Consider the following 12,398-nt stretch of genomic DNA (forward strand, 5'->3'; position numbering starts at 1 on the left):
TTGTTGTCAGATACGGAGATGAAAACCTCCGTATGCTTCAACATTAACTTTGTATGTCCGGCAGTTTTGATAGATCGGCAACAGCTCGGTCCAGTCGGTGCCGGATATCACAAAGTTTCCTGTATGTTTATCTTCTTACTTGGCTTGTTTTAATAATTACAAGTTTTATGTGTGACTGTGAGCAAATGTGTCCTGATAGGTTGGATGAGTGGATGAATGATTAGCTCCCTCTATTGGTGATGTAGTGTCGTGCGTGCACAGGTCATGCTTCCATCACATGGAGCATCAGGAAAAATGTACTCACCCTGTTGCAATCGTGCTGATCGACCGCAGTTCGACACAGACAAATGCCCTTTATTTCTCTGCATAGAACAATGCCACGTTTACCATCGGATGTGTGGAAGCATTTTACCCCAGGCATTAAAGATGGAAAGACTGTGTACATGTGCAAACACTGTACAAAGTCATATGTAAAGAATACCACAAAGCTGCAGCAGCATTTATCCAAATGCAACAACTTCACTCAAAGCTCACAGCAGTCAGACCAGAGTTCCTCTGCTTCCATTCAAGAAGATGATGGTTCACATTTAGCATCAGGCTCCTTATCATCAGCAACTCCTGGCCCACTTGGAAGGTTCTTTGATACAATGGATAACCATAGGCAGAAGAATGCAGATAACCATAGGCAGAAGAATGCAGACGAGTGCCTTGCTCGAGCTGTATATGCGACAGGCTCACCCCTCATGCTCACAGCCAGTGTGTACTGGAAAATATTTTTCAATGTTATTCGCCCTGCATACTGTCCTCCCACCAGACATGCTTTGTCTACTTATTTGCTGGAGGCTGAGTATAACAGAGTGCAAGGAAAGCTCAAAGAAACGATAGAGATGGCAGACTGTGTTGCAGTTATCTCAGATGGGTGGTCAAATGTATGAGGGGAGGGCATCATAAATTATATCGTCTCCACTCCTCTCCCAGTGTTCAAGAGCAGAGACACGAAGGACAACAGACACACAGGCACATACATTGCTGATGAGCTGAAAGCAGTCATCAACGATCTTGGATCACAAAAGGTCTTTGCAGTAGTTACTGACAATGCTGCGAATATGAAGGCTGCTTGGGCTCAAGTGGAGGAGGCCTACCCTCATATTACATCTATTGGGTGCGCAGCTCATGGGCTCAATCTGCTGTTCAGGGACATCATGGGTTTGAGAACCATGGAAACACTGTACAAGAGAGCCAAGCAAGTTGTTAAGTATGTCAGGGGAAAACAGGTAGTTGAAGCAACCTACAACTCCAAGCAAACAACAAAGAACAAGAACACCACACTGAAGGTGCCCAGCAATACTAGATGGGGTGGCATTGTCATAATGTACAACAGCCTTCTGGAGGGTAAGGAGTCGCTGCAAGAAATGGCAATATCCCAGTCTGGGGATATGGAAGCCACCATCAAAAAAATACTGCTGGATGATGTGTTTTGGGAGAGAGTGGTTAGCAGCCTTAAACTACTCTCACCAGTAGCATCTGCAATTGCTCAGATTGAAAGAGATGACGCTGTCTTGTCAGATGTTCCTAGGCTTTTTGCTGATTTAAAAGAACAAATCAGCATTGCCCTACCCACATCCCTGCTGTTCAAAGCAGAGGAGAAGGCAATTGTTCAATTCATACAGACGCGTCAAGAATTTTGTGTCAAGCCGATTCATTCTGCAGCATACATGCTGGACCCAAAGCATGTTGGGAGAGCAATACTTTATGGAGAACAGATCAACAGCGCTTACAGTGTGATTTCTACCCTCTCTCACCATCTCAATCTGGATGTGGGCAAAGTTCTGGGAAGTCTGGCAAAGTTCTCTACCAAGCAAGGTCTTTGGAATGGGGACACGATATGGGAATCATGCAAGCATATCAGTGCACATACCTGGTGGAAGGGACTTTGTGCATCTAAGGCCCTGTCACCCATTGCATCAGTGATACTCCAAATCCCACCTTCATCAGTGGCCTCTGAACGAAAGTCACTTTTTGGGAATACGCATACAAAGGTGTGCAACAGGCTGACTAACAAGAGTGGAGAAACTGGTGGCTATCCGGGCGAACCTACAACTTATTGAGCCAGATACAGAAGTGTCCACCGCACAGCTAGACAGTGACACAGAGGAGGAAATGGACACGTCAGAGCCAGAGAATCAGTAGGAGCAATGATGAGTAGAAGACTCAGAGGACTCATGAGTAGAAGACTCAAAGGGACAAAATAAGGACAAATTACAGGCTAAATAAGCTGACGCTCTTTTTATTTTATTTTAGATGGGTCTTTTTTGTGGTGGTTCAATAAAGTTCAAAATTATAACCTAAATAAAGTTTTGAAAGCCTGTTTTTTTTTGTATGGAACAGTATGTCTATTTTGATGACAAAGATAATATAATAAGGGTCAGAGACAAAAACCATCAGTGTGCAAAAAAACTCAAAATTCCCATAAATTCCTGAAAATTCTCATGGAAAGTTTCCTCTTAAAAATTCCCAGAATTTTGCAACCCTATGGATCATCCACTTGTCTCTTCTGGCTGAAGATGGTTGCAAACGCTTCAGCCTTAACTTTTGTGCTCACGTGCTGGGCTCCACCATCATTGAGGATGGGGATGTTCACGGAAACTCCTCCTCCAGTTAGACGTTTAATTGTCCACCACCATTCATGACAATGTGGCAGGACTGCAGAGCTTTGATCTGATCCGCTGGTTGTGGGATATCTTAGCTCTGTCTATAGCTTGCTGCTTCCGCTGTTTAGCATGCATGTAGTCCTGTGTGTAGCTTCACCAGATTGACATCTCATTTTTTAGGTATGTGTGGTGCCACTCCTGGCAAGCTCTTCTACGCTCCTCATTGAATCAAGGTCGATTCCCTGGCTTGATGGTAATGGCAGAGTGAGGCATATGCCGGGCCATGAGGTTACAAATTGTGGTGGTATACAATTCTGCTGCTGCTGGTGGCCCACAGCACCTCATGGATGCCCAGTTTTGAACTGCTGGATCTGTTCTGAATCTATCCCATTTAGCACAGTGCTAGTGTCACACAACACAATGGGACTTTGTCTCCGCAAGGACTGTGTGGTGGTCACTCCTACCAATACTCTCATGGACAGATGCATCTGCGACAGGGAGCTTGGTGGGGACGAGGTCAAGTAGGTTTTTCCCCTCGTGTTGGTTCTCTCACCATCTGCCGCAGGCCAGCTAAGTCAGTAGTGGTGCTACGGAGCCACTCTTGGTGATGGATATTGAAGTCCGCCACCCCGAGTATATTCTGTGCCGTTGCTACCCTCAATGCTTCTTCCAAGTGGTGTACAACATGGAGGTATACTGATTCATCAGCTATGGGAGGGAGGTAATCAGTAGGAGTTTTCCTTGCCCATGTTTGATCTGATGCCATGAGACTTCATGGTGTCTAGAGTCAATGTTGAGGACTCCCAGGGCCACTCCCTCCCGACTGTATACCACTGTGCCATCACAGCTGGTGGGTTTGTCCTGCCGGTGGGACAGGACATACCCAGGGATAGTAATGGAGGAGTCTGGGACATGGCTGAAAGGTATGATTGTGAGTATGACTGTCAGGCTGTGGGACAGCGCTCCCAATTTTGTTAGTGAGGACTTCACAGGGTTGACTGGGCTGGGTGTGCTTTGTCCAAATCCGGTGCCTAGGTCGATGCAGGGTGGTCTGTCTGGTTTTCTTCTTATTGGTTTGATGCAACTGAGTGGCTTGCTAGGCCATTTCAGAGGGCAGTGAAGAATCCACCACATTACTGTAGGTCTGGAGTCACATAGGGGCCAGACCAGGTAATGGCAGCAGATTTCCATTAGTGAACCAGATGGGTTTTTACGACAATCCAGTAGTTTCATGGTCATTTCATGACTGGTAGAAGGATGGGTGACACTTACTCACCAATAACCCAGCTTTTTAATTCCAGATTTATTCAATTAACTGAATTTAAATGCAACATTCCATCATCCTACCATGGTGGGATTTGAACTCATGTTTCCGAGTCATTAGTCCAGGCCGCTGGATTACTTGTCCAGTAACATAACCACTATGCTACTGTTCCTGTGAACATTTATTATGTAAAAGGTGCTATACAGGTGCAAGTTATTATTGTTATGGCTATGCATGTTTACATATACACATGTTAATGTATGCTCAGTCATCCAACATTTAAAATGAAACAAACTGAAATAATGACATTTTCAGCTTGCTAGCATGAGCATAATACAGCTGTGTCATGCACTCTTACGCTGCAATAGTGAGAGCTATTGCAAGGAAAGCAGACAATGCAATTTAAACAATGATTTTCAGCTTTACATTGGGCAGTGGATACCCAAAGTCTAAAATGTGCCTATGTTTGCTCGGAAGAACACTAATGTTGTAAAAAAAATAACAAATGCACAAGTGATCAAAACAGTGTTAAAAGCTGCAACTTAAATAAAATGTAATTCTGAACAGGGGATGTGCTGAAGCGTGGTGATACAGATAGCACAGATGTGACAGCTAAGCTAGTCCACTTTCCAAAATAACAGAACAGATGTTGCCAAGCAACAATAAATCAATCAGTCATCATCATTAGTAAGAGCACAGGCATCTGTGCTGCAACAGATGCCACAGTATTGATCTATTCAATTTGATGTGTGCACAACAAATTTAAGCTCAAACTGTAGTTGAGGTTTTGGGTTCAAGCCCCACTCCAAGAACTTGAGCAGATAATTTAGGCTGATATTTCAGCGCAGTACTTAGGGAATGGTGCATTGTTGGAGCTGTCACCTTTCCGACAAGATGTTAAATCAAGGCCACATCTGCTAGTTTAGGTGGACATAAAAGATTCCATAGAGTTGAGGAGCTCTCCCGGTGTCCTGGCCAACACTTACCTTGCAATAAACATCTCCAAAATCAGTTTAACTGGTCTTGTGGGACCTTGCTCTGCACAAAATCAGCTGCTGTGTGCCTATGAATCGTTAAGCTATTTTATTTTGTATATCGAGCCTTGCCTCACAATGTCAACAATTTACCATTAGGGAGATTTAAGAAATACACGTGTGAAAGACACGAGTATACAGTCCAAATCACAACGATATGCTATATCCTTGTGTTATGGCATCATACATGTAGATATAGGGCAGTGAGAATCAGTTCCCGTAAAAGAAAGATGCTTAGGAAGCAAATTACACCACTGAACTCGAGCAGCTATCTACAGCAGACCTGAACTCAGGATTTCAAAACAACTGCTTCTGAAAAATGTCTCTTTAGTTGTATGAACTTTACATACACAAGTATGTACAGCTTCTTTAATGTTGGATGAGAAAGTTATCTTGCTCAGATTAACGACGTTAAAAAATAACAACTGAGAACACTGGGTTATCAATACAAACTCATCACAGTTATCCTTGGCAGTGGACAAGGGCCTCATCTTATCCACACCATACCTGCTGAGGGTATAAATACATCATGCCCTGCAGTACTCATTACTGGGACAACTCAAAATTTATGACCTATGTGATCAGCTCTGTGGCACAATAGATCGTACATTGGACTTCAGGTTATTGGTTGAAAAGTCATTCAAAGGTTGTGGGTTTGAGTCCCACCAGAGATGTTATTGTCAAAATTTAAAATTGTTTATAAAAAAGTGTGAAAATATAACTGAGCTGACAACAATTTCTTATGGTTGAGTTACAGTGTTGTCTGTTTCTAAGATGATGCAATACAAACCATGTTGCATCAATGCAAATCTGCTGTAACTAGGGATCAGTCACCAATTTGAGTGATGTGTCTTCAGGTGGTCTTTGCATATATTTGCAAACAGTAAAAAGCATACTTAATTCCTTGCCAACATTAATATACCTTATTTAAATCCACAAACCATCAACTATTCTAAAGTCCCAAACAATGCCTGCAGTACAGTACAATATAAGAGAAACTATCTATAAAAAGTTACACAATTAAAAAAATGCTTTATTATTTACCAAATATGTTGGATTTTTTCAAAATAATAAATTGCATGTGAAATTCTACCTCCAAAAGTCTATCAAATATGGTCATTCCATGACTTTTTGTGGGATCTTGCTGTGCATATATTGGCTGCACCTCAAAAGTAATCCATTAGCTTTCAAGTTATAATAGACTTTATTTTTGCCGATGTTGGTGAAGGGCTAGGAACGAAGAACTCCCTACATTTCTTCAAATAATGCCACAGGATCTTCTACTCCACCTAGCCTCAGTTTAACATTTCATCTGAAAGACAGCACCATCAAAAATGCAGCACTCCCTCAGGAGTGCACTGGAGTGTCAACTTATATTGTGTACTCAATTGCATAATGAGGCTTGAACTCATTCTGACTCCGAGGTGAAAATTCTACCAACTGCGCCAAGCTGGCAATGCTTTATAAATATAGTTACAATTACTTTCAGTAAAATAAACTTAAAAGCAACAGGAAAAAATGAATTAGTATTGTCAAATTTACAAATGAACTTAATACAGGAATCCCGCCCCAACCGCGCGGTTTTGTCATACGCGGATTTCACGTATACATGGTTTCCACTCTGTCTATTTTTGTCAACCGCGGCAGTGAAATTCGTGTATCTGCGGTTTTTAATTTAGGATTAAGGTAAAAAAAAAATGATTTTTATGCTTTTTATCTTCTTTTTTATTGTGTTTATACGGAATTTGCCAACCGTGGTTTTACTAACCACGGGGGTTTTCAAGGACGTATCCCCCGCGGTTGGGGAGGGATCCCTGTATTCACAACACTAAGAATGTTGGAATAAGCTATCATTGCAGTCACTTCCTGTGAATTGAAATCAAGTATATCAAGTTACAAAATTTTGTAAATAAAAATACTGTTATTCACAACAATGAGAACATTTCACAAAAAATCTCTAATATGAATGCAGGTTTGATTTCCTCAATACACGGAGTTCCTGATTTCAGCTGCAAGGAGATACCGAGCAGGGACAAAATGCCTCCACACAGGAAGAAAAGTCAGAGTGGGAGTCCTTGCCAACCACTGTTTCACCATCACAATTCCAGAAATTGGTTAAGTTTCAGGAGCAGGTTACTGACTTGGTGCCTCGTCTACAAGACAAGTATGGTCTGGTGATCATCATCTTCTTAGGCAGTCCCTCGGAACCGAGGATGACTTGCTTCCACATTAAAAATGAGTTCGCAGGTGACTGATGAGTCCAATGCGGGACTTACAGTCTCTGTCACAGGTGGGGCAGACGGTGGTTGAAGGGGCGGGTGGGTGGGGTGCTTGGTTGACATGCGCTCCTTGCGCTGCCTGCGCTTGCTCCCGGCGAAGAGACTCGAGGCGGACACCTCTGGTGATATTGTCATGGTGGCAGCTTTTGAAACACTCAACAAAAGCCTACGCAGCCATTACTATCCCTTTCTATGATTTGACTATTTGTTAAGGGGGCTATCTTGAAAAAGCACTGGGAAAATCCTTCGCAGTTTCAAAATGCAAGAGTCATATCAGTTCAAATATCATGTCCCAACAATAACAACTTGTATTTATATAGCACCTTTGATGTAGTAAAACGTCCCACGACACTTCACAGGCGTATTCTAGGATTAAAATTTGACAGAGCCATATAAAGAGAAATTAGGGCAGATGACCAAAAGTTTGGTCAAAGAGGTAGGTTGTAAGGAGCGTCTTACAGGAGAGAGAGGTAGAGAGGTTTAGGCAGGGAATTCCAGAGCTTACGGCCTAGGCAACAGAAGGCACAGCCACCAATGGTTGAGCGATTATAATCAGGGATGCTCAAGAGGGCAGAAATAGAGGAGTGCAGATATCTCCCGGGGAGGAGGAGGAGGGGGGGCTGAAGGAGATTACAGAGATAGGGAGGACATGGACGGAACCTGGAGGTGGTGTTCCCATGCTCTTGCTGCCCTTGTCGTTTTAGGTGGTGGAGGTCACAGGTTTGGGAGGTGCTGTCGAAGCAGCTTTGGTGAGTTGCTGCAGTGCATCCTATAGATATCACACTGCGCCGGTGGTGGAGGGAGTGGATGTTTGAAGTGGTAGTTGGGCTGCCGATCAAGTGGACTGCTTTGTCCTGGATGGTGTCAAGCTTCTTGAGTGTTGTTGGAGCTGCACCCATCCAGGCAAATGGTGAGTATTCCATCACACTCCTGACTTATGCCTTGTAGGTGGTGGAGAGTCAGGAGCAATGTTCCCTTTAGGCTGTGCAACTGTCTGCAGCTTCTGTATGATAGAAAAAAACGTGCATGCACGGGAATTTGAATGGGCCACGCAGCCCATTAAAGGGGCTGCACACCCAAAAAAGTTTAAAGGGAACATTGGTCAGGAGGTGAGTCACTTGCTGCAGTATACCCAATCTATGATCAGGAAGAGTGAGATTTCAAATACATTCAAATATACCCAACTGTCTTAGTGTGTATAAAATATATGCAGAAACATCAAAACTCTATCAAAAAACAATGGCTGGCACCTGCATTGCTTTTGTAAAGAGAGAAAAAATTGGAAGAGGAATTCTCCAGGGATAGGGTGCCCCTTGCAAGTGTTCTGGTGATGGCTTTTTTCAAAGGAGGGCTGCAACGCGATGACGTTACCGAGCGTCATCCCACCCGCCCCTTAAAACGAGCCGAGGCTCCGCCCATCGGTGGAACAAAGGAACGGGGCCCTGCAGGGAGTGTGGAGCTGGACCCTTATTCGCTGGGGGTAGAATCGGGTGAGAAGCTGCCGATCTCTGCGGCTCCTCACCGGTAAGTTTCGGTGAAGCTCGACCCGTCCCACCACTGCCCCGTTCAAACGGTCACACTTCGGGCAACGCGCTGCGCTCCACTCCGGGACTTACCTATGCCGAATCCCACCACGATGCGTCCGACCAACAAGGCGTAGCGTTCGTTGGCAGCCGTCATCACCACCGCCCCCACCGTGAAGAGGGAACTGGCCAGGAGAATGCAGGGTCTCCGGCCCCACTGGCCGTTGAGGAAGCCGCCGGCCAGCGCCGATATGGCCGCCGCCCCCACCGTGGCCGACACCACCAGCTCCTGCCAGAGCTTGTTGAGGGCGAACTCTTTCTTGAGCAGCAGCAAGGCGCCGGACACGACGCCGGTGTCGTAGCCGAAGAGGAAGCCGCCCAAGGCCGCGAAGGCGGAGAGGACGTAGACGAACTTGGGGGTGTCGCTGCCTTGGAACTGCCTCCGGGCGGCCCTCTCCAGCTCTCCACCGGCCCCGGTTGCCATGGTCGCGAACTGTCTGTTGTTGCTGCTGCTGGCCGAGCTGCCGGCCGGTTTGATCAGACTCCGCTCGCCAACCACTTCTCCCTGTTTTTGCTGCTCCTCCTCCTCTTCCTCCTCCTCCTCCATTCTCCTTAGGCTGTACTCACTGCCGCTGGGTTTACGGGACATAAGGAGCTGGTGCGGCGACTGGCGCTGTAAGGTTCCCGGTGGCTGTGGATAAAGGCGGGCGCTCGCTCGGACCGTGCACCAGTGCCGCGCTGCTTCTCTGCTGCTGAAACTCGGAGCGAGAGCCTAGGCTGTGCACGAGACGCGCCTCCGTCACGTGCAGCTCAGAGTGCAGCCGGGAGGGGATCGCGGTGCAAATTACTGGGTTTAAAAAAATATTATGATCGTCTCCTCCGCCTCCCTTTTTTTTTTAATAGCCACGTGTTTTCTCCTACATGTCAGGTGGAAAACTACTGGATAAAGCGGTCTTTTTTTTCTTACGTGGCAGGTAGGAAAGGTATGATTGTTGAATACAGACATTGCATTCGAGAAAATCATTCACCTTTGTTGGCTTAACCGAAAAAAAGCGTCATTTGTCTATCTAGGAATCAGTTATTATCTTAATGAGAATTTTTTTATTCCCATTCCTGCATTAATGATCCGAATTTGCATTTTAATAAAACGTTGGTTTTACATTTACTAAGTCTTGTGACGTGTCGGTTTACGCCAATTATATTTCAAAAGTTGTTGTGCAACAGGCTAAAAAGTCAATTTTATTCAAATATGTAGCTTCATGGTGTGATGAACCATTGTAAATAATAAGTATAATCGTTTAGACCAGAAAAAATATTTAATACCTGAAAGCTTTAGTGAAAATAAACATTGAAAAAAATCATGAAGTACAGCCCCACCCAGAGGCACATCTTCCAACCAATTGCAAACATTCTTCTGTTTACACCCTTTTTGCCCAGTGCTTCGGGTTCTGGATTGAAAACAAAATATTCCTGCTTTCCAGGTTTCCTCAGAAGCTCAACACAATCAAAGAAATTATAACAGACTACTGTAATTGTAATGCTGTGTGTCTTAATAAATATATGGGTTGTTGATTGTTTCATAGATATTCCATTAAATGACATTACAAATTGTCACATTTTAAAACAATGATTATGAAACAGCAATCCAAAGAAATCTAGATTGTAGGGTTTTATTTTATAAACTGGGTAACGAGCTTGATCCCTGATCTTGGGTGATCTCAGCCAGAGCAGCAACACAGGTATCTCTGATCTTATGACACATTGGTTTACGCCAGTTAGATTCTAAAAGTTGTCGTGCAACAGGCAAACAAGCCTGTTATTCAAACATGTAGCTATGTGGTGTGATGAACCATTGTAATGTAATACCATTGTTTGAACCAGAAAAAAAGGATTAATATCTAAGCTACTACAGAAAAGAAATGTTTTGAAATTCATCTGAAGTACAGACCCACCCAGATGCACATCTTCCAACCAATTGCAAGCATTCTTCTGTTTATACCCTTTTTGCCCAGAGCTTCAGGTTCTTAATTGAAAACAAAATTTATTCATTATCAACCATCACCTTAATGCCCACTCCACTGCCCCCTCCATCCTTACCTTCTCTTCCTCATCTACATGATGCCCCTCGGTGACATCATCCACAGATGTGGTGTCAGGTTCCACGTGTCAGCTGATAATTACCCAGGTCTACCCCTCCACCACCACACTCAAACTCATTGCTGCCTTTTTGTCTGACTGCTTGTCCACCAGTCTTGGCTGAGCCACACTTTCCTCAAACTAAACAATAAGAAGACCAAAGCCATTGTCTTCCATCTGCAGCCACAAATTCCATACTTGTCACTAATTCCATCCCTCTTCCTAGCTGCTGTCTCTGGCTGAACCAGGCTGCTTGCAATCTCAGCCCCAAGCTGAGCTTCCGAACCCATATCTTCTCCATCACAAATTCATCTCTTGACCACGTGCGTCTGCCCCACCTCAGCCCATCTGCCACGTAGGCCTCGCACTCTTGAATTTTCTCCCTAAAACACTATATATATCCACCTCCCTCCTTAAAAGCCACCTCTTTGACCAAGCTTTTGGTCACCTTCTAATAGCTTCTTTGGCTCGGTGTCCATTTTTGTGTGATTACGTCTCTTTCAGGTGCCTTGGAAGGTTTTTCTATGTTAAAGGTGATATATAAATACAAGTTGGTATCTTTTAACAACCGCACTACAATTTCCAGGCTGTCACTACGCATATATGAACTGGGTGGAAACATATCAGGCGCAGCCTTGATTTTTCCCATTTCCTTGCTCCTTGTTGAATCACGCACTGAAACTATGTAGGCTCACAGATGAAAAATAGACATCTTAGCAAGGTGCCATGGGCTGCTGGTAACTGGATTCTTATCCAGTTCTGTGTCATATCTTCAAGAGAGTGGGAGAAAGTTGCAAATTTTCTGTAATTTTTTTTCATTAAGCCACAAATTTAAAAGGCTAGACTCATGAAAGAGGTGGGGGATCAGTTAGTTTCATAACCAGCCTGGCTGTACATAGAAGGCACAAAGCCTTTTCATGTTGTCTGTACTGCTGATCTGTATTTGCACTTGGACAAAATGATAGTAATGAACAAACTTGCATTTATATAGCACCTTTCACAACCTCAGTATGTGCCAAAGTGCTTCACAGCCAGTGAATTACATTTTCAAGTGTAGTCACTGTTGTAATGTAGGCAAACACGGCAGCCAATTTATGCACATAATAAAGGTCCACAAACAGCTTTGAGATAAATTACCAATTAAACTGTTTTAATGGTTTTGGCTAAGGGATAAGTGTTGGCCAGGATACCAGAAGAACGCCCTTCCTCTTCGAATAGTGCTATGGGACTGTTTACATTCACCTGAGAAGGTAGATGGGATTTCGGTTTAATGTCTCATCTGACAGACAGTACCTCCAACAGTGCAACACTCCCTCATACAGCATTAAAGTTTCAGTCGAGATTATGTGCTCAGGTCCTGGAATGGGGTTTGAACCCATGATCTTCTAACTCTGAGATAAGAGTGCTACTGAGCTAAGGCATAGCTTTATAATATTACCACCCAGTTAACTTGTTCTTAAATAGATAGAAACTACATGTATTGTGCAAAGACTGGTGTGGGAGAAATGGGT

At 44.0% G+C, this 12,398-nt stretch overlaps 1 protein-coding gene and 1 long non-coding RNA gene across 4 annotated transcripts in view; one reads left to right on the top strand and one right to left on the bottom strand.

Annotated features, from left to right (window-relative positions):
• The window catches only part of LOC147105623 (proton myo-inositol cotransporter-like), a 227,407-nt gene extending 217,710 nt beyond the window's left edge, over positions 1 to 9,697 (bottom strand). For both annotated transcript variants that reach the window (XR_015081535.1, XM_086010171.1), the window contains exon 1: positions 8,845 to 9,697. Coding sequence is in view for 1 of the 2 variants with exons in the window: in XM_086010171.1 (XP_085866297.1) it covers positions 8,845 to 9,400 (556 nt within the window). In the remaining variant the exon portion in view is untranslated. The remainder of the gene's footprint in view (positions 1 to 8,844) is intronic.
• LOC147105624 (uncharacterized) lies at positions 8,572 to 10,674 on the top strand. Of its 2 annotated transcripts, none has more exons than XR_015081537.1 (2): positions 8,572 to 8,752; positions 10,189 to 10,674. It is a non-coding gene; the product is annotated as an uncharacterized LOC147105624 (long non-coding RNA). The 2 variants fall into 2 exon arrangements; XR_015081536.1 differs by lacking the exon at positions 10,189 to 10,674 and adding an exon at positions 9,680 to 9,916.
• The last annotated feature ends 1,724 nt before the right edge of the window (positions 10,675 to 12,398 follow it).

The sequence above is a fragment of the Somniosus microcephalus genome, chromosome 17 (assembly GCF_052327205.1).
Source record: "Somniosus microcephalus isolate GS21.2 chromosome 17, FLI_Smic_1.0, whole genome shotgun sequence".
NCBI classification, from domain to species: Eukaryota; Metazoa; Chordata; class Chondrichthyes; order Squaliformes; family Somniosidae; genus Somniosus; species Somniosus microcephalus.